The sequence below is a fragment of the Rhinatrema bivittatum genome, chromosome 13, assembly GCF_901001135.1.
Source record: "Rhinatrema bivittatum chromosome 13, aRhiBiv1.1, whole genome shotgun sequence".
Classification (NCBI taxonomy): Eukaryota; Metazoa; Chordata; class Amphibia; order Gymnophiona; family Rhinatrematidae; genus Rhinatrema; species Rhinatrema bivittatum.
In genome coordinates, this window is record NC_042627.1 from 19,247,147 (window position 1) to 19,269,852 (window position 22,706).

Genomic DNA, 22,706 nt, shown 5'->3' on the forward strand with positions numbered 1-22,706 from the left:
TAGAAACTGCAGTTGCCAGAGTTACAGTAGCTGCATTTCTTTTCTCCAGGGAAGCTGTTCAGATATGAGGTTTACATTTTAATTTGATAGGTTTTATTTTCTCCCCATTGTGGAAAATTTCAAGAATTCCAGCTTTGAAATTACTTTCTTAGTTATGCAGACAGTTGTCATAAGGTTTGAGGCTGCGCTGTTTAAGCTAGGAAATATAGTAGAAGATGCTGGGGCTGGACATGTAACGAAGTAGGCTAAAAAGCAAGCAAACCTATACCAGTAATTTAGAGGGATTCCCGCCTGTAGTAATGCATTGTGGCTGAGAATGCCCTGGATTCGCAGTCAGAAAAAGAAACTCCCTCTCTTTATTCATAGAAGGCAAGGTAGTGACAGCTAAAGGCTAGAGAACCAAAGAGATGACCTATGGCTATTGCTTGCCAGGGTTTAATTAAATATATATTTATTAGGGGCTAAAGTTTTACCTTATATAGAAATAAATAAGTGTTTACTGGTTTAATTTGAGCATTAGGACACATAGACAAAATGTAAGCTTATTATGAGAATTAAGCATAAATTCTAGGAATCTAATAAGTCTTGAGATATTTTGTTGTGGATTGGTTGAGAGCTTGTTACCAATGTTTCTGGATCATATTTAATTTCATTTGTGACACTCAAAGGTCTCTGGGTTTGGTCAATGACTGTAACCTGTTTATTAATTTGCATGTAAATTGATTAAATCAATAAAAGAGGAATTTCAACTGGTTTCAGCATGGTATTACAAATTTGTCTTTCTTTTTAAACGGACTTCAGCTGAGGTATAGAAAGCCAATTTAGAGGCCTCCAGGACATCCCCTGAGAGTCTTTCCTTTGGGATTTTCCACCATAAAAATCTAGTAACTGATATTTTCAAATTGCCACTGAATTCTAGGAACTATTCAGTGTTGACTTCCATAAATAACCAATTATTTTTATTATTTGATAAATAAAATAACATTTTTGGAATAACTTTGATTCTTGTTTATAGTATGTAAATGCATCAGTGAGTTAGCACACTTTAAGATGGATGGATATAATGGTGAATATGCGTTTCAAAGGTGCTCTCCATTTAGTGTCTTTAATACTTAGAAACCTAGCATGCTCAAAATAGTTTGTCAAAATAATCCTTAACTGAAACAGTTTGGCTTAGACTAATACATCACATTAGAAATGTATCTGTTAATTCTCGGGTTATAATATATCTTGTATTTAAAATAAATGGCATAAGAGTTATTTTCCCTTCTCCAGTACAGGCCTGAGGATATCCAGTAATTGTTTCCTAAAAGCTCCAAACTTTGCCATCTTACTCAACAGGTAGAAACTTGCGCTGTTTACAAATTGCTATTGACTCTGAGAAAGAAAAATGTCTACAGCAAGAAAAGCTAAGAGCATTTTTTTGGAGTTGCAAGTTGCATGTTTGTGGTCCCCAGTAGACTTGTGGTTTTATCTGACATGTAAATCCCAGAAAGATGCTTTGGTACTTTATTGTATGTCATCAAGCCAGCAGTGAAGAGACCAGGAAAAAAATATAATAAAAATAATCACCTTTTGAAAGCAAAGTCTGATGTTTTGTTTTGTTTTTTTTGTTTCTCTGGCATTGTCGCTGTTCTTTTCTTCCATTTTCTGTGTTTAGATTTTAAGGCACGTTAGTTCTAGTTTTGTCCATGCATAATGATTGATTATTGCTGACTGCATGTGCTTTTTGTGTTGAATTGATGAATCTTCAGGATAAACCTGAGTTGCATCCGTTCACAATTTTTTTATTGAATTAACTGCATGCTTACATGTTCAAGCATGGTAAAAAGGCTACTTGGTAATAAAGTCAATGATAAACACAGTGAAGAGTTTTTCAGCTCTTTAAATCTGGGTTGCAGTCACTCAAAGTACAAAACAATGGATTTGGTACCCAAACTGGGTAGTGTAGGTCCCAAATGAGAGATCATTTCAGCTCTTTGTGAGGATCCAGTGAACAAATAGGGTATACTAGAGCTCAGTATTATAGCGGCTTTACATCTTTGCTGCAGAACCCAGTTTTACAGTGACAAGTGATGTTAAAGGTTGGGATTGAGGTATATTAACAGAGCTATAAGGGGATGTAGCAGTGGAAGAATGCTATAATGCTTGCAAGATGTGAGGTAAATTGAGAAAGCTTGAGTGAGATCTGGCATAACAAGTTTCATATTCCATGTGCTTAAATACGTACAAATATGTGGGTGGGTGTTGGGGGGGGGGGGTGGATTTTGAGGGGGGTTCCCCCATATAATTTGTATAATTTTAGAGAATTTGTATAACTGTCAATATTTTAGTTCACTAAAGCACTTTTTTTCTTTCTGCATCTGATCCTGTGAACATGAGACAGAAAGGATGTAATCTGGTCTTTCACAGGCGATGGAAAGTTGTGCTGTCATTTGGTGACAAATACCTGCCATTGTAATCATTGGTCAGCATTTCCCAGATTCTCAGAAGAATGGGTGGGATAGAGACCAATGTCGGGTTTTTTTGTTTTTTTTTTTACACTTCAGTATGGGAGTAGTTTAATGATGAAAGTGTTTGGGAGGGAAGGGGAAGGTAGTGACAGCTTTGGAATGCAAGTGGGAGGAACATTTCTTTACAAAGAAAAGAAAGCAACTGCGCAGTGTCAGTTTGGATTGGCACGAAAGATTGAAAAGCAGGGAACCCACAAATAGTACTGGGGAATATTAACAAATATGGCTTGGATCTAAAATAATTACGGTAAATCTGATGTTTGTGGGCAAATTGGTCAAGTAATTTTTTTTAACTCTTTATTTATAATTTCACAATAATTAAATACAAGAATATACTTGTATAGAAAAACAACAGTCAAAGAAAGTGAAAAAACAAAGAAAATAAGAGGCCGGTTACTTGAAAGTCCACAATATATATTGGGGTTAGACCTGAAAATGAGGGGGGGGGGGGGGAATTTTTTTTCCAAGAAGGCAGCATTTCCCCTAAATAATAAAAACAGGATCAACCTCACTGCCCAACCCAAACATAACACATTTCATGTTTCAGAAGGCCTGTTCCCCTAGGAGCTGTAGAATCAATAAGGAAATAAAGCTGAGAAGGTTCAAAGAAGACAAACTTTTCTGTAGGAAAAGTCACCAAACATTTACTGGGATATCTAAGAAAAAAACAAGCCCCCAGAGTATAATCTCTTGATACATAACCAAAATTTTTTCTTTCATTCTTGAGTAGCTTGACAAAAATCAGGAAATATCTTGACTTTAGATCCCATAAATGAAGCTTGTGCACTTCGGAAGAACAGTCAGAGACCCAAGTCATAATCCTATTGAGAGACAAATGTCACTAAAATTGTGGCCCTATGTGCTTCATTTACCACCATAGACTCCAAAATTGCAGAAATATCTAAAGGTTCGCCCTCCTGTTCAGAGGAATCTTGACCAGCTAATCAAGTCTCAGTCCTTCCACTGTTAAGAGGATAATACATCTTTCTAATAGGAGGCATTGTACTTTATGAGATACCGAAATTGTCCTGCATATATGATTTATATAATTTCTCTGGAGAAATTATAGAGACCACTGGAAAATTCAGAACATGTAAGTTAAGCATCCTCACAGTATTTTCTATATTTTCAATTCTACGATGGATCATATTTTTATCTTGCAAAAGTACAGATTGGGCATCAGACAGTTTTTTTTATTCAAATTAGCAATTTGCTGAGATTTGGCCCCATAGAAGTTTCTTTGGAGTTGTATCCTACTGTTCATATTATTAATAGATATAGAGAAGTACAATAAAGTTTTCTCTCGTGAAGACAGGACAGTCCAGTCCAGATACTATCTAAAGTGTTAGGAGAAGGTTTTGGCTTGCAGGGCCTAACAGCTGGGGCTTCTGTGGACTTACCTGAGCTGTGAAGGGAAAATACCTTCGGCGCAGAGAGAGATTGATTTCCCACTGATGGCAGCTGCACACTGCCACCCTCAAAGTTGTGTTCTTCGCCTCCTAGATGCTGCTGGTTTCGGGCTTCATTCTGGCCAAGATCTAGCTAAGGATGTTACCACAGCCATCATCCCTCCTCTTGCACTTTCTTCCAAGCCTCTACCGATGAAGATTTAGGGCGTTGACTGATGATGCTGAAACTAGTGCCATCAGAGACTGAGAGATCCTGGCATTGGGGCTCAGGGAATCTTCCCTGACTGCCTCAGGCTGCTGCTGTGCTCTCTCAGATGCCACGGCAACAAAGCCCTCTCCTGACACTGAAGGGAATGGAGGAAAATGTTTTGAGACCATCACTTGGCGCATCAGGGTTAACTGGGAGGGTAGAATGGGAGCTCCCCCTTCTGCTTACTGTCAGTCTTCTCCCAGTGCCATCTTGGGTCCTTCCCAGGCAAGTAATTTTTAACTGTGGTGTTGGTGGAGTCTTTGCCTGTTCTACCGTAGCAGTTCAAGCATTCTGAAGGACCATCAATGACCTATTGTGGGGAAAGTAGCATTGTTGAGCCTGTGGGAAGAATAGGGTCTCAGACAATTTAAATTAAACAAAAGTATGGTTATGTTTTGCACCTGGGTTTGAATTTACTCCTTGCTGTATAGAGTCTTGGGCTGAAATTATTGCATGGATGAAGTTTATGCTGCTCTGCTTTCCTCCTTGGGGTTGGTACAGAGCAAGCTCTTGGGTCTCTTCATTTCTGAGGTTATGGTGTGATAAAGATGCCTTATTTATACACGCAGGGCTTTGGAAAGATACTGTAAAAATTGAGGCGAGAGAGAGAAACTATGGGCCATTGCAGATTCATTATAGCTCCGACTTTTGTTGGCCTTGCTCGCACTACAAAGGAACAGGAGTGGAAAACCTGTGGAAGAGACCAATGCTGGATGGGAGGAAGTCTAGGAATGTTTGATTTTTATAACTTAAAATTTTACTTCAACGCCAGCTCTTGTTTTATTGATAATGACACATTACTGCCACCGGATTAACTGCTGGGGAGCAGCGTGGGGCATTAAGACCTTCATATTAATGGAATTCTGAATGTACAATGTGATGGAAAAAGTGCTGCTCTTCCATGCAGTTCATATTTTGCTTTCAGAAGTTTTCCTGGCGAACTTTCCAAGGACTGCTTATTTCAACTTGTGATACATTTTCTCTTGGTAACCTACCTCTCTTGTCTTATACTTTTACCCAGATGGCTAAATTGTTTTTTGTTTTTTTTACTGGATCCAGTATAAGCCTTTAAATGTTTTTTTTTTTGTAGATTCTTTGCAGGTTGTGATGTCTTATATTGAACTTACATAAAATCATCCAAAAATGATGTAAAGCATGAGCTTTTGAGACCTCCTAGGTCTTGCCTAGCGTTCACATTTCAGAAGCTCACATTTTCTGTCGTCTTTGAATAATTCTTATGTTGGTCCAATAAAAGGTATTGCAGCCTTTGAAGAATCCAGTTTTCTCCAGGATTAGTAAAGGCTGCTAGAACTGCACTACAGAACAGAAGTTGTTCCTTGTGAAGTCAGGAGCTCCGATGACCTGGTGTACTAATGTGTCTCTTGCCACAGATGTAGTCTAACCTTGTGAATCATTTGTGTCTAGTGCCTTTTCCCTAGTAACCTTGATTTTTTCAGACTGACTGCAGACTTCATCCTGATTCAGTAGGGTTTATTTTCTTGTTTGTTTGTTTGTTTTTTTTAAACCTATTGTGTGCTCCCAGATATGCACATCTTAGAGTAAAACAGAACATGTCTTTTATTCTCTGTATATTTCCTGGTGACATATTCAATGTTTCCTATTATATAGACAAATAGTTAAATTTTGTAACTTTTACTTGCTTTTGGGTATTTTGTGAAAAACAAAACTGTTATGTTCTGCGTTTTGTATATGTTTTAATTTTAGCTATAAATAAAGATTTCTAGAATAAGCTTATTAGTTAATCATCGCTGTGATGAAAAATCACTTTATTAAAATGAAATGTTTGACCTATATATGTATATTTCATGTAGAACATTTAAAACAAAACTACTTAAATTAGTAGGTGACAGACAAAGATTAGGATGTGCCCTAACTTACCATGTGTGACATCGGTCAACCAGTAGTCTGATGTCATAGGTGGGAGGAACACAAGATTCCTCAGACATTAAAGGTAACTAATTTGTAAACTAGTAGAAAAATAGTTTTAGTTGTAAACAAAGTAGTTATGCTCTGGAAACTGTGGACCAGCCTTTTAAATGTGACTTAAAGGGATGAATCATTGAGGACCTGATTCACTAATCTTTTTATTCCCTTGAACACAGAACAGAAGAAAAGACTTAATAAATCATGCCCTTACATTAGTTGCTGATTAGAAATTTTTCCCCAAGAACTCAAAATTGATGTAACTTCTGTCGTCATTGAATAAAATTAACTAAAATCTCTTCTTGATATTTCATCAGTGGTCCACATGAATTACTGGTGGTTAATGCAAATTTCTGTTTGTTAATGTAGCTGTAAGTTATGAAAGTATAACTTGGAACACCAGAGTCCACTGTGAAAATGTTGCCAACAAAAATACAAATTTTATTGGAAAGCTAACCTTTTTGGTACTTTAACAACCCTTGATTACAATAACGATGCAATGAGTAGCTTGTCATGCCAGCTTTCTAAATAGAAAGACTCATGTAGCTAGTGAGCTGGGAATGGCTGTCATTTGTTTACATCTGTGGTGCAGACTAAAGTATCAGATCATTGGGCCATCTTGAGGAATTTCTTCCCAATCTGGTTGCTTTTGGTGCTCTGTCGTAAAGGGAAATGAGTATTATAAGATTCAAGCAGCCGCCTAATATAGTACATTTTCTTTTCCTCAGAACATACACGGATACTGTAATTTAAAATTGCTTACGAGTTTTTAAACTTGCGCTTATTCAGCCCCTTTTTGTGTCTATAACTTAAATGGTTATTCAATAATTTACACTGATATAGCAGTTTTACAGGTTTTATTGCTGTCATTTTCTTCTGTGGTGCATCAGTAAAGACCGGATTGGCCTGTACTGCAGAGCTCCTTTAACTGTAAACAAGGCTCAGCTCTTTCAGTCGGCTTTACCAGCGCTCTAAACCATCAAACCATTACGGCAAACAAAAAGGGCAAAATTAAGGCATAGCTAAAATATAAAAAGGGCTTAGCATACCTTTTTTTTTTTCCTAAACATTTCTACTTCCTGTTTAACCAGTCCTAAAGTTCCTTTAATACATTTCATAGTTGTAAGTGCAACAGATACTTTTTGCCTGCCTAAAGTCCTTAGATAATAAATAAAACTAACTGTGTGGTCCTGTTACAGGCTGTAAAATAGGTCTCGCTCTAAAGCTGGACTGGAGGGAATTCTCAGTCTACTGCAGTTTTTAAAGTAGGTTTGGGTGTGCTCTGGCTCTGATGCAAACTGCGAAGCAGAGCTGGTTATATATTGGTTCTGCTGAAGGCTGTAACTTGGGACTGGATACAGTCTGGCTTTGTTATAGATTTAAAACCATTTTTTTTTTATTGTGCACTTTTGTTTCAGAACCTAGGATTAATGCAAGTGAGGATGTGATCCTCCAACCACTTGGCGGCACCATCATCCTCCAGTGTAACCTGACCACTAATCCTAGCCCTCTCAGTTCCAGCTATTGGGAAAAGAATGGGGAAGAGATTTCTGGCACTAGGAAAAATTCCACCAGTATTGAATACAAGTAAGCTACCAGTTCAGAAGCATGACTAGTATTGGGCATCCTTGGATTCATAGATTTCTGGTGCGTTTTTACTGTTCCCATCCAAGTACATGCTGACCAGCTTTGTTCTCCTGTCCACAGGATTGCAAAAGCCAAAACGGATGACTCGGGAGAGTATGTTTGTGTGTTTACCTTTCTTACCTCCCACCCTCCAGCCAATGCTACCATAGAAGTAAAAGGTATGACTGGATTTTATTTCTTTTCTTTATGGTAACACTTGAGACACAAATGTGAGGACTAATTTCATGTTTCATCCTGCATCATCAGAGAATACACTTTAAAAGGCAATATATCTGTAAAGCAGGCTTGATAATGCAGAGTATTTTTATTTTTTTGCCCAAACATCAAAGGTGAAATGCTCATTTTATAAGCAACATACCACAATACCTGCAAGGTATATAGCAGTAAAAACTGGGACTGGCTTAGTGGCAGTGCTGTGCACTGCCATGCAGAGGACCTGGTTTAGATTCCTGGGTCAGATCTTCCATTATCCAGGTTCGATCCTTGGGTGGACGGAACCCCAGTCATGGCACAACGGCAAGATGCGGTGGCTGTATTTAGGATCCATAACTGAATGCTTCTGGAAGGAGTATTGCTGCGTGGCCACTTGTTGAGGATACTTGGCAGTGAAGTCAGGGCTAGTTGAGTTGGGAAGGGATATAATACAGGAAATAAAATCCCCCAGGTAGTTGAGAATGAAGGCTGATGGGTGCCAGATTCCAGCCTGGGTTTCTGACCTGAGCTGCAAACCCAAAGGAACACCATGAAACTGCCCTCCTCCCTCCCCCCCCCCCTTCCTTTCCCAAAATACTATTTCACATTGCTTGAAAGATTTTTAACATATTTCTCTTGGGTTTAAATGTAGGGTTTTGAGCAGTAACTGCTAGGCTCTGCTTGTAAGTAATGTTCTTTATATCTTGATATCTTGAAGCTTCTCTGAATTGTGAACATGGCTTCTTTTTCATTAGACTCAAGGAGGTAATATAAGGAAGCATTTCTTCACAGAAAAGAATAGTGGATGCATGACATAAATAGAAAAAAGGAAATCTAGGTCCAGAACATACCATGGGCACCCAATAGTACCCAAAAATCTCATCATATACATTTAATCACAAAGTTTCCATAATCTCTACTATGAAAATTTCAATTGACCAATAAAAAGATGAAAATGGAGATTCCTAAAGTCACATCTCTCTAATCAGCAACAACCTTGCTCACAATACCATGAATTGTGCTTTTCAAAAAAAAATAAAAAAATGCAACTTTGTAAATACAAAGTGTTTCGATTGAAATAAAAATAATGAAAACTTAAGCATTAATTTAAAAAATCTTGACCTGTACAGGTTTTGACACTTGAGCAAAATAAACTGTATTAAGGACATTATGAATTACCTGAATATAATCCACTTTGAAGTGCCTGAAAGGCGATACACAAATCAGGTAAATAAAATAAATAAATACATCTTTCATCTCTTCTCGGGACTCATGCAAGAATAACTGCAGTTATTCTGGGAGTTGATTCTTGCAGTTGTTCTGAGATGAAGTTTGTCTGCAGATTGAGGCATCATGAACGAGTAGCTGCTGGGGAGACAAATGCTGATTCTCAATAAGCAGTTTCAGAGCTTAGTGACGAGGCAGACTCATGGATGAATATATAAATAATTTGGTAAAAGGGTGATTCTTTAATAAGATTTGTCTCTGATGACAAGCAGCTACAATTAGCCACACTGGGTCACATGACAAATCAGAGAACTATTCCAGACCTTTATAGGAAAGCTTTTGGGCATATACAGGACTTTACATGCCAGTGGAGTTGCTGCTTTTCAGTTTTATTTTAATCTGTCAGCGGATGACCCATTGAACTGCTGTCACTACCATTTTTTGGACTGTTTTGGCTTTTTAATGATCCAGATATTTTTCTGATTATTTTTTTACTTGTTTTATCCCTATAAATTCCTGATTCATGAAGTTTTTTTTTTTCTCATAGACACAAGAAAGGAGAAAAACCTTAGTCTCACTAGTTAATGTTCCTTTTTAGTAATTTTTGAGTTTTGTTTATTTATTATTACCACCTCAGCAAGATGCGCGCTTGCAGCTTCAGCTGCACCAAACCATGTTCAATGTTTGTAACTCACTTTTTTCAGTTTCTTGGCACATTTATTTCTTTGTTTAAAAATTTTAGTCTCTTGACTTTGTATTGATTTATTTTTCAGATTGACTGAGAAGCAAGCCAGCAGCTTTAATAGGTACCCAAAGAGCTCCAGGAAGGTGTCCCTTAGATCCTCATAAAAGGATATAAATGTTTGGGTGAAGGCCATAGCATTTTAGCATATGGCTTCTGCACAAACATATCACTTAAAGCTATTCAACCCAGCAAGAGAGCTTCAGAGCCTACTTGTCCAATGCAAGTAAATCCACTTTAAAGCTGACCTCACTGCTTGCTAAAAAGCCTGCAGAGCTGACCAGAGTAACATTGGTGGCCAGGCTTCGTTAAAGCAGTCCTCAGTCACTTCAGTCTTGGTTTGAGGATAGGACCCAGAGCAGGATCAAGTCATGCTATCCTCCCATTTGAGTCACTGTTGCAGGTCTTGGCAGAAGCCGAGGCATGAGCATCTTGGCACTTTCTGTTGGTGCATATCTTTAAAGACTTGGGCATGGTCAGTTTCTCATGTTCTGAAGTAGCCTGGCCTAGAGGTTTGCCTAATCAAGCTCATGGGGGCAATATCCTGGGTTTTGAAAAATACTGCCCCTCTGGTTTTTGTGAAGTTGTTCATCACGAGATCTACCCTTAACTTATCATTCAAGGTGTCCTGATTTGAGCTGGATAGCTTTGTTCTGGAGGCCGTCAACCATCTGAGGGATGCCAAGGTGCTTACATTGGGTATGTCATCACCCATGGCTATGTTGAGTAACTTAACTCCAGTGACTTTTCCATAGGTGTTTGGTGTGTAAGCTTTACTGCAGTTTGGACATCCACGCTGGTAAAGACCATGCCATGGGCTGAATTGGTCACCTTGATGCTGGTATTCATGCCAGTGATCTAAACCTTGATAACTGTGTAGATATATTATTAATTCAGTGATTTTCGCCAACCACTTATGAGTCAGTCTGACCGCTCGTTCTCATCCCACATCAGTCAAGGAGTCAGTTGTATGAATCAGTGGGTTTTCATCTTGTTAGTGCTGTAGAAAATGGTTCTGAAGAGGTCTGCTCTTCAAATCTCCCCACAAAGCTCTCTGTGCTGCCTACAGGAAATTGTTTTCCACCAGAAGACATTTTTCCCACACTTTTTATAGATATCTAAAACCATCTTCTCAATTTTATAGGAGTCGAGGAGTGAAGGCACTATTTTTTGGCCTCCTGATGTACTTGGATGCAACAAAGTTGTTGGTGGCAATGCATGTCCTCTTTCTCCTGTCAGACAGCATAAAAAGCTGTGTGAAACATCCACACTCTGTACTTTTGTAAACCAGAAGGTGGACACACATTTTTGCATCTAGGCATCTCTAGAATTTGATTGTTGGGCTCTGGCATCAGAACATGGTGGTCAAATTGGTCTTGAGGTCCAAGAAGCCAAAAACACAAGTGTTTGTTTTACCAGGCTATGAGCCTGAGACTCCAGATCTCTTGGGAACATTTCTTTCAAATTGCTCTGCTGTCTTCCAGCATTGCACACTAGATGTCTACAATAACCTATTATTTGCATACCCTATGAAGTGACATTCAAACATTGTCTCAGTTTTTCCCTTGGAAAAAACAGAAGAATCTGACTTCATGATGGCTAGAGGGAAAGAGTATGAGACACATTTAGTCTATTCAGTCTATGATGTATTTGAGTTGACGAGAGCCTTTGCCATGACCGTTGATGCCTACATAGCACATGACTACAGACTTCAGAGAGGACTTGCAGGACAGGCTTGTTGATGTGTCCTGCTTAGGAGAAATCTATTTGGTATGAAAATGGAGGAAATACTGGACTTTATCCACCTCCAACTCATCTTCTGCTACTCAGAAGTTTGAATTGATTCCAGAGGAAGATGCTTTACTTAAATTACTCCCATGGATTCTTTAACCCCAGAGGACCAGTCTCAAAATATCACCAGTGCATGTAAGCTCTTTATGGCAATTCAGCCAAAATAAGAGTTGGGTTGTTGACTTTGTTCAGTCCAAGTGCTGAAGGATCTCCCTATCTGTTGCCATCCTGACATCCATCAAAAGCACCAATTCCATCGATGCCATCACTGTCCTTGGTGCCCACATCGGTGCCTCCATCCTTTCCATCGGTATCACCTCCAGATCTGGCTGGATTTGGACCCTTACCTCCAGCTGAAGGCCCGCATGGTGCTGGAGATGCACCATATAATCCCTAGGGTGATGATTCTTTTGACACTCAGGACTCAGATGAACTCCTGTCAGAGCCTTCACCCCCAGAAGAACGCTGCCACTCCCCTCCTGAAGATCTCACTTTTGCCAACTTCATTAAAGGATGTCTGAAACCATCCCTTTTAAGCTGCAGACGGAAGAGGATGCCAGGCATAAGATGCTTGAGGTGTTACAATTCGTTGATGGCCCTAAGGAAGTCATGGCAGTTCCAGTACATGAAGTGCTCCTTGATTTGTTACAACGCACCTGGGAGCACCCTGGCACAGTTTCACCAGTGAACAGAAAAACTGATGCCACCTATCTGGTCCAGTCAGCTCCGGGATTTCAAAAAAGCCAACTGCCCCATCAATTTGTGGTCATTGAGTCTGCCCAGAAGAAAGCCAAGAGATCCCGGCCTCATTCTTCTGCCCCTCCAGGTAAAGAACAGGAATCCTTGGACGCCTTCGGATGGAGAGTCTTCCACAGGTCTGTGCGGATGGCATGTATAGCAGCTTATCAGCTATACATGACTCAATACTCAAGGAATCTTTGGAAGAAGATTGTACTGTGTACAATTCTGGTCGCCGCATCTCAAAAAAGATATAATTGCGATGGAGAAGGTACAGAGGAGGGCTACCAAAAAAATGATAAGGGGAATGGAGCAACTCCCCTATGAGGAAAGACTAAAGAGGTTAGGACTTTTCAGCTTGGAGAAGAGACGACTGAGGGGGGATATGATAGAGGTGTTTAAAATCATGAGAGGTCTAGAACGGGTAGATGTGAATCGGTTATTTACTCTTTTGGATAGTAGAAAGACTAGGGGGCACTCCATGAAGTTAGCATGGGGCACATTTAAAACTAATCGGAGAAAGTTCTTTTTTACTCAACGCACAATTAAACTCTGGAATTTGTTGCCAGAGAATGTGGTTAGTGCAGTTAGTATAGCTGTGTTTAAAAAAGGATTGGATAAGTTCTTGGAGGAGAAGTCCATTACCTGCTATTAAGTTCACTTAGAGAATAGCCACTGCCATTAGCAATGGTTACATGGAATAGACTTAGTTTTTGTGTACTTGCCAGGTTCTTATGGCCTGGATTGGCCACTGTTGGAAACAGGATGCTGGGCTTGATGGACCCTTGGTCTGACCCAGTATGGCATTTTCTTATGTTCTTATGTTCTTAAGAAGGTCCAAGAATTCTCTGAAACATTACCAGATGAATATCAAAAAGGACTTACCACAATCCTTCATAAAGGATTCTCTGCTGGAAAGCATGAAGTGAGGGCAGCATATGACATCTTTGAAACTGCCTCAAGAGTATCGGCAGCAGGAATAAGTGCCAGACGCTGGGCATGGCTCGAGTCTTCTGACCTGTGCCAGGAAGTCCAAGAAAGGCTAGCAAACCTTCCATGTACAGGGGACAAAATATTTGGCAACAAAATCCAGGAAACAGTGGCGCAACTAAAAGATCATCATGACACTTTGCGTCAGCTATCCACTCTCCCCTCAGACTTCCCATCTACCACCAAGAGATCTTTTTGACGGGATCCTAGGAGGTTATCCTACAAGCCACGTAGGTATTACCCACCTTCATCCCATAGTCAACAACCTAGACCTTCCCAAAGAGGCCAGCCTCGACAACCCAGAGCCCCAAAGCCCAACCAGCCCCACAGACTGGTCCAACATCGGGGTTTTGACTCCTTACTAGAGGGAAGAAATCAACCCCCGCCTACCACACTTATTCCGGTAGGAGGCCACTTGTGCCATTTTGCCAACATATGGCACACAATTACAACAGACCAATGGGTCCTTTCTGTGGTCACCCATGGTTACCATCTGAACTTCCTCACGCTACCACAGAACCTTTCACCATGTCTAGTGTGGGGTCTAACCAAACATACTTCACTTCTCGAGACAGAGCTCTCGACCCTCCTGCAGTCCTATGCCGTCGAACCAGTACCTCGGCTACAGTGGAGTAAAGGATTCTACTCTCGGTATTTTCTAATTCCAAAATAAATCGGGCGGCATTCGGCCTATTTTGGACCTAGGCACCCTAAACAAACATCTCCGCAAAGAAAAATTCAGAATGGTAACTTTGGGCACCATGCTCCCTCTACTGCAGCGGGGAGATTGGCTCTGCTCTCTAGATCTTCAGGAGGCTTATGCCTACATTGCCATATACCCCCCTCATCGAAAATACCTCAGGTTTGTAGTAGGCCGCAATCATTTCCAATACCGAGTGCTGCCATTCGGCCTAGCATCAGCACCCTGTGTATTCACAAAATGCCTAGCAGTAGTCGCAGCTCACTTGCGACAAAACAACATCCACATCTGTTCGTATCTAGACAATTGGCTCCTCAGAGGTCCATCCCAAGAGGAAGTGCTCAACTCCCTCCATTTCACCATCAGCCTACTGGAATCCTTGGGGTTTCTAATAAACTATCCTAAGTCATATCTGACTCCATCACGCACCCTCTCATTTATTGGAGCAGATCTAAACACTGCCCAAGCCAAAGCGTTTCTTCCAAAGGACCGGGCACGCACTTTATCAACCCTGGCCAAAGCAGTGCAGACTCGCCAAACCACGACAGCTCGTCATCTACTAATCTTGTTAGATCACATGACAGTTCATGTAACCCCAATGGCTCGACTAGCCATGAGAGTAACATAATGGACTTTAAAGTCCCAGTGGTCCCAGTCAAATCAACACATGTCCCACATTGGCCACATCACCAACCAGCTTCGTCTCTCACTAGCTTGGTGGATACAAGAGTCCAGTCTTCAGATAGGACTACCCTTCCAACCTGCACAACCTCAAATTACTCTGAAAACAGATGCATCCAACCTGGGTTGGGGGGCCCATGTCAACAACCTCGAAACCCAGGGATCCTGGACCATTGCGGAAGCAAGGCACCAGATAAATTTTCTGGAGCTCCGGGCAATCCGATATGCCGCCTTCGCTTTTCAGGATTGCCTCTCCAACAAGGTAATCCTAATTCAAACGGACAACCAGGTAGCAATGTGGTACCTCAACAAGTAAAGAGGCACAGGCTCTTATCTGCTATGCCAGGAAGCGGCGCAGATCTGGGCCTGGGCTCTCTCCCACTCCATGCTACTGAGAGTGAGCTACCTGGCAGTCGTGGACAATGTGATGGCAGGCAACCTCAGCTGGACCTTTCATCCCCACGAATGGTCCCTAGATCCCACGGTAGCGAACAAAACTTTTCACCAGTGGGGCCGCCCACACATAGACCTCTTTGCATCAATTCACAACCGCAAAGTGGACAACTTCTGCTCTCTACACCGCAGCCACGACACACCGCCACGAGATGCCTTTGCCCACTTGTGGGCAAGACTCTTGTGAAGTTACGGCAGGACGGGGGCACAATGATCCTCATAGCCCCTCACTGGCCGTGTCAGGCTTGGTTTCCCATCCTACGCGACCTCTCAGTTCAGCAATCAATTCGCCTGGGCACAGATCCACCTCTGATAACGCAGAATAGACTGTTGCATCATGCAAACCTTCACTCCCTGTCTCTGACAGCTTGGATGTTGAAAGGTTAATACTACAATCTCTTAATCTCTTTGACAGTGTGTCCCAGGTCCTCGTAGCTTCACGAAAGCCTTCTACTAGAAGAACTTATCGTTCCAAATGGAAAAGATTCTCTTCGTGGTGCACCACAAAAGAAATAGATCCCTTTTCCTGCCCCACAACAAGGTTCCTGGACTATCTCTGGTATCTTTCCGAGTCTGGTCTGTAGACTTTTTCCATTCGAGTCCATGTCAGCGCCATAGCTACTTACCACAAAGGTGTAGGAGATGCCCTGATCTCGGCGCAACCCCTGGTACGGCGTTTTATGAGAGGCTTGCTCCAGCTAAAGCCTCCATTGTGTCCTTCAGTCCCAGCATGGGACCTCAGTGTTGTGCTAGCACTGCTCATGCAACCTCCATTCCAGCCCCTACACTCCTGTGAGCTTTGACATCTCACTTGGAAAGTGATCTTTCTAGTTGCTGTAACATCAGCTCGCAGAGTCAGTGAGCTACAGGCACTGGTAACATACCCACCATGTACCAAATTTCTTCATGATCATGTGTTACTCCGCACTCACCCTACATTCTTGCCAAAGGTAGTTTCTATTTCCACTTAAATCAGCCTATAATACTTCCTACCTTTTTTCCAAGGCCTCACTCACAACTAGGTGAGTGGGCTCTGCATTCCTTGCACTGTAAAGGTGCACTTGCCTTTTATTTGGACTGCACTTCAGCCCATAGGAAATCCACCCATCTGTTTGTCTCCTTTGATAAAACCAAATTGGGAGTTCTGGTGGGCAAGCAGACCCTGTCCACCTAGCTGGCGGACTGCATTTCCTTCTGCTACCGACAAGCAGGCCTTCCACTACAGGGATGTGTAAAAGCGCATTCAGTAAGAGCCATGGCAACATCAGTAGTGCATCTCCGTTCTGTACCTCTGGCTGACATCTGCAGAGCTACCACATGGAGCTCTCTCCATATATTTGCAGCTCATTATTGTCTCGACAAGGCTGGCAGACAGGATTCCATCTTCGGCCAGTCTGTCCTGCGTAATTGGTTTCCATTTTAATAATTCAACTTCCTTCCTGCGACCCACTGAGAAACTCAGGCTGCCCTCTTACAAAACCACCCCAGTTGTTGTGCCTGTTGCACGTCGTTGGGTGTTTTTGGTTCATTCTATTCGCTATTCACCCACATGTGAGGACTACCATCCTGCTTGTCCTGGGAGAAAGCAGAGTTGCTTACCTGTAACAGGTGTTCTCCCAGGACAGCAGGATGTTGTCTTCACGAAACCTGCCCGCCACCCCGCGGAGTTGGGTTTGCTTACGTTTAATTATTTTTTGCTCGTACTTTTGCTACAAACGAGACTGAAGGGGGACCCCTGCTGGATGCAGGGTTGGTGGCATGCCACACATTTACTTTCAGAAATTAACGCCTACCCAAAGGTAGGCGTTAATTCCTCTTGGCGCCGGGAAAGTGTACAGAAAAGCAGTAAAAACTGCTTTTCTGTACACCTTCCGACTTAATATCATGACGATATTAAGTCGGAGGTCCCAAAAGTAAAAAAAAAAAAAAATTAAAAAATTTAAAATCGGCCCGTGGCTTGCAGGTTGAAAATTGGACGCTCAATTTTGCCAGTGTCCGGTTTACGAACCTGTGGCTGTCAGTGGGTTTGAGTACCGACGCCGGCAAAATTGAGCGTCTGCTGTCAAACTCACTAATAGCCACCGCTCCTGTCAAAAAAGAGGTGCTAGGGACGCGCTAGTGTCCCTAGCGCCTCTTTTTACCGCAGGACCTCATTTAAATACTGAATCGTGCGCACAGGAGAGTGGCCTGTGCGCGCGCTGGAAGAGCGGGCGCTCGCCCACTCTCCCGCGACTTTTACTGAATCGGCCTGCAGAATAACTGGTGGGCAGTGGAACGTCTTTTTGCTGTGGAGATAGGCTGTGTGCTCACTTATATTACACAGATTCCTAGTAGTCCAGCAGTGCTATGAAGAAGTCTAGTTGTATTAAAGAAGTTCTAATTCTTTCTTAAAATTGTGCTGATAGCTATATACAGGGCAAATAATTTTTTGGTAAGCTAGAGAGACAACATGTAACATATAATAATTTAAAAAATAAAAAAACATTTAGAGGTAAAAATAGATACAAGTCACGAATGTCGGTAAATAAAAGCTAATAAATAAAATAAAATAAATAAATATGTAGCGGGGTTCCCATTTGGGTTGTTAGCTGCACCTGGGGAGCTACATTTACTGGGGTTCATCTGGGAGGGTGGGGGGAGATAAAACTTCCAGGGCCCTAGGTGTATTTAAAGAAAACTCCACCTCTCCAAGCCTCTGTACTCTGGGGTGCCACTTAGGGTACAGAGGTAACCACAATAACCACTGAAAAATAACACCAAACATAGGTGCCAGAAGCAAAGATAAAAGAACAGAGTCCACTTTGGTGTTCATATTAAAAGTTTATTTGCAGAAAAATAAAGTCCCAACCAGCGTGGAAACATCAAACTACAAAAAAAATCATAATAATCAAAATTGTGGTTTCTGTGTTTCTTTTGCACCACCATGCAGGCTTAGTGATCCCTTCCCATTGGGGAGTAGGGTACTGGGCAGCCTCAGCACAAACTAGGAAAATAGTATCAAAGTCCAAAAATAGTCCATGATTATCACAGTCTCTACATATCTCCTTGCCCTTGCTTTTGCATTGAGGCGTGGGTTAAAGATCCTCGTCTCAGCCTTTCTGGATACAAAGGGGGAGCCCGACCTTCCAGACTGGTCACTTGAAAGTCCAAAAATCTTCTTCAAATCTCCTCCTCTTCCAGTCTTCAAGACTCCTCCCTTTCCAGTCAAAACCCCAAAGGGTGAGACTATGACTATTCACGAAATTCCACTTCACTTCTCTCCCTCTCTTCTGCTGGCCTGAGGGGCCTAGACAAGAGATCTCCACCAACTCTACATCCTCTCTTCCAATATTGCCTGCCCTCTGACTCTGAGCATGCTCTTGGGGATATTTATATCCCACACAAGCCTCCTAGAAAAAGGTGAGATTAGTGCAAGGGGAGGGTTAAAAAATGGAAACATTGCTCCCACTGCTCATAGCTGGAAAAATTGGTGGGGACTGAAATAACGATGGGCATAGCCCCCATCACACACAAGACTAAAACAGAGAGAATAGTATTGTAATCTATCAGGGCAAGCTTTTGGGGTGTGGGACTTACGCAGCCGCACAGGCCGCCATGCCTAAGGGGGTCCTGCCATGCTGGTGCCCCTTTGCCAGTGCCCTCTCCACCAGTGCTGTTCTTCATCCTCATGCTTTTGGCTGCTACCAGTAGCTAATCCAAGGGAGCAGAAGCAACTGCGCAGGTGCTGAATATGGCACCTGCTGAAGAATATGAGAGGCTCATGCAGGAGGTGGAGCTATGCTGTGCTACTGCTGGAGCCAAATGAAGCAGCCAGAAATAGCTCAAGGAAGTGTCTCAGCCTGCACAGGGGAGCTGCAGAGAAGAAGCTGAAATAGCTCTAGGAGATTCGTTTGGGCTGCAGGTAGGAGGGACTCTGAAAGAGATACATCACAGTGACTCTTCTACCTGCCTGCTGGGAGGGAGGGGAAATATAGAGAGGAAGGTGCTGGGAGAGAAAGAGTGGATTTGGGGCTTGGAGGATGGATCTGGTGTCCCCCTCCCCCCCAAACCAGCATCCTCCTTGGGGATGGAAGGTATTATGTTGGGGCTGCCACTGGATTTGCACCTATGTAATTTATTTTTTTTAGGATGATTTCTTATTTCACTTGTTTTTTTGTTTGATATTATAGTTTCGTTATTTTGTTTTTCTCCCATTTTATATTGCTCATCTTTATCAGCTTGAGGCTGTGTACAACAAAAGATCAATAGAAATCGTGACGTAACATGAAATAATACAATAATAAAATTATTGGCCTCAAAATTGAATAATCAACTAACTGACATAGAAAAGTAACTAAAATATACACAGTAAAAACTTCTTAAGATGAGCATGCAGTAGAAAACAACCATGCCTTACATTGCTTCTAGAATGACAAATAATCAGAAATTAGTCTTAGTTCAGTGGACATATAATTCCAAATTGTAGGAGCAACTGCTGAAAAAGATCTCGTCTATTTCTGCTAGTTTAACCTCCCTAATATAAGATAACTTTAAGCAAACATCTTGGCTCAAGTGCAGCAATCTCCCAGGGGGGTAAACAGACAAGCATTCAGCCAGATATAATGGCTTTGTTTGGTGTATTGCTTTATAAATTATCAGAGCTTTAAACATTATTCTACAATACTGGCAGCCAGTGGAGAGTCTGCAGAGTCAGAATAATGTGGTTTCTAGAATTAGCATCTGATAAATGTGCTGCAGTATTTTGCAGTAGCTGTAGTCAATGCTGATCCTGCATTCTGTATTTAGAGACTTGTACTTAAATGTAGACTTGTCTTGTTATTTTATTTGACCATACTTCATTTTCTGTCCTTTTCCATGTGTCTCTCTCCTCCCCGGCTAAAGTGTGTTTGCACACTCATAGTCATGCAGAGAAATATGTACACATGGACTGAGCCAGCATTTCGCTTTTTGTGAAACATGCCTAAAAGCTGTGACAAAAATGAAAAAGAAATAGCCAAATGAACAAAAGATTATAGTCAGAGGGACAGCCATATCAAAACTGGAGCTTCACTAGGGAAAAATTTGGTAATGCCACTAAACTTGCCATGGATGCTACTGAACAGCTATACCGTTGGCTTGCGGTTCTAGTCCTGCTTTGGTGGTAGTGTTTTAACTACTGATAAAGCACCAAATCTAAATTCCAGGACCTGATTGATTAGCAGGGAAATTTCCTGCATTCACGCACACACTGAAGAAAACAATAAACAGTGCGATGTCAGGTTCAGTGGTATGTCACTGAGATCAGCATTGTAATAGATTTTTTCATTCTGCCAGTCAGCTGTAAACTCAAACTTCATGTTCTCACATGATTAAGAAATAAAGGCTTCAAAGAGCACAGACTAGGAGGTTGGCCATACTTAATTTCTCTCAAAGAATAATAATAGTGGGGTCACATGAGGAAACTGGCAAAGAGGTAATCCTAACTGAAGTCTAGGCATCAAGGGAGGACCATGGCAAAAAGGGGGATTGTTAGGCGATGTAAAATTGTGAAATGGAAGGAATAAAAATAATCAGTAGAAAGTAAAGTTGAAAAAAATGTAAAAATTGTAAGAAAAATCTTTTTCTGTAGGGAGAGAAGATGAGAAACAAAATAGTAAAAAAAAAAAATAGTTAAAAATATTAAAATAAGATTAAAATATTTTTTAAAAATTCAGAAAACTGGAAGATAAAACAGGGAAAAAGAAAAATTAATACAGAAGAAAAATACATCCCCCAAAAAGTGTTGGGATGAAAGGAGAAATGATAATGACATGAAATTGTATGTAATAATCAGTATATATTATGTATCCTGTATGCTGACAAAAGTGACTATACATGGCACTTGAAAGCTAGCAACAAATGGGAGGAGGCACTTCAAAATGGTTACACGAAAACCCCAGGGTCAAGCTCCTGGTTGAGGCCCTTTGGATGTACCAAATTGAGATGAAATATGTTTGTTTGTTTTTCAAGTTTCCAGATGTCATCACCTTGCCAAGAGCTTAGAACACAGAATTCTTTAAATAAATGATGGCATGACGTAGAGCCCTTGTGCACCCCTTCATTTATTGTAGCTGTTATGTTTTAATAAGTAGACTTGGTTTTCTGGTAGACTTTCCAACATACAGCAGGTTGCATGTATATCACAGTTCTACTAATGTTATACATGTTAGATGGTGTCTGTTTAGTGCTGTGTATTTCTAGTAGTGCTTTAAAAATAGTTATATTTGTTTTTGTTTAGTAACTGGGTTTACAAAAGAGTTAGTGCATATAACTTGGACAAACACTACCTTTTCTGCATCTGAAATGGCCTAATGTATTCTTGATTGGATAATTCTATAGTAGACCAGAGCAGAGATCAACTTTATTAATATATTTTCTTTATAGATGTGAATGGGCAGACTGCATGGGACATATGGTCTTTATCTGCTGTCATGTTCTATAAAGTAAGGATATGTTTGTTTAACGTACTAGTGTTTCTTAATGTTTGATATAGATTGACAGGTAGGAAATGGGATTAGTCTTGTCGGTTTTATAGAAGTAGTAAATAAGAGTGTCTTAGAGTCAGATCATAAAATATTATCTGCCATCTATTTTTTGGGGTATCCACAAAATGAATGGAATGGTTTTCAATTAAATGTGCCTAATGGTGGAGCAGAGACACTGAAATCTTAATAATTGGATTTTTTAGCCTGCCTTTTCAAATAATGCTCAAAGTGGCTTTCATCATTCTTGGTAGTTAAGGTACAAGAAGTCCCTGTCCAAAAGAGCTTACAGTCTAAGTGATTGCCAGTGGCAATGGGAGATAGTGACTTGCTCAAGGTCTCACAGAATGTCAGTGAGAGAAGTGGAATTTGAACCCTAGTTTCCTTAGTTCTTAGCTGATTGCTCTAACCACTAGACTACTTCCTCACCACCTGGTTGGTTGGCAAATCCCCTCTTAAGGTTCTTTGATGGTGTCTTTGAAAGTGGAGATACTTATTTCTGTCTGTTGGTTTCTTATAGATGGTTGTTAAAAAATCAAAATGTCTAAGAAAGGGATTTTGTCCTGAGTCACATTCATTTGGAATTTTAAGAACATAAGTTCTTCTGTCTTCTCTTTAGCCATATAAAGAATTCATAAAGTAGTTTTTCAAAATGAGCCATATATATCAGAAGAGGAGTTAAGATAGCGGCATGAATGCCAGTTCTGCCTCTGGTCTGCCGTTTTTCCTCTCAAATTGTTGCCTCTTTGCTTTTTTCTATGCCTTCTCAAAGGAAGGACAAGGTTTGGTCTTATCCCACAGAGCCCTTACCTTCCCCAGGGCAATCTACCAACAAGCAGTTCATGGCTTCTATATCAGTTTCTGGGGCTTTGGGTCCTGGTGCTGGGGGGAGTGGAGAGTTTACCCGGCTTTGGACGGAGATACCTTTG

The 22,706-nt window shown here is 41.1% G+C and overlaps 1 protein-coding gene across 1 annotated transcript in view; it reads left to right on the forward strand.

The window, feature by feature from the left end:
• Positions 1 to 22,706, forward strand: part of NPTN (neuroplastin) — a 181,897-nt gene that overhangs the window by 82,094 nt on the left and 77,097 nt on the right. Inside the window, exons 3-4 of the mRNA XM_029574797.1 lie at positions 7,535 to 7,703; positions 7,824 to 7,921. Coding sequence (XP_029430657.1) covers positions 7,535 to 7,703; positions 7,824 to 7,921 — 267 coding nt within the window. The remainder of the gene's footprint in view (positions 1 to 7,534; positions 7,704 to 7,823; positions 7,922 to 22,706) is intronic.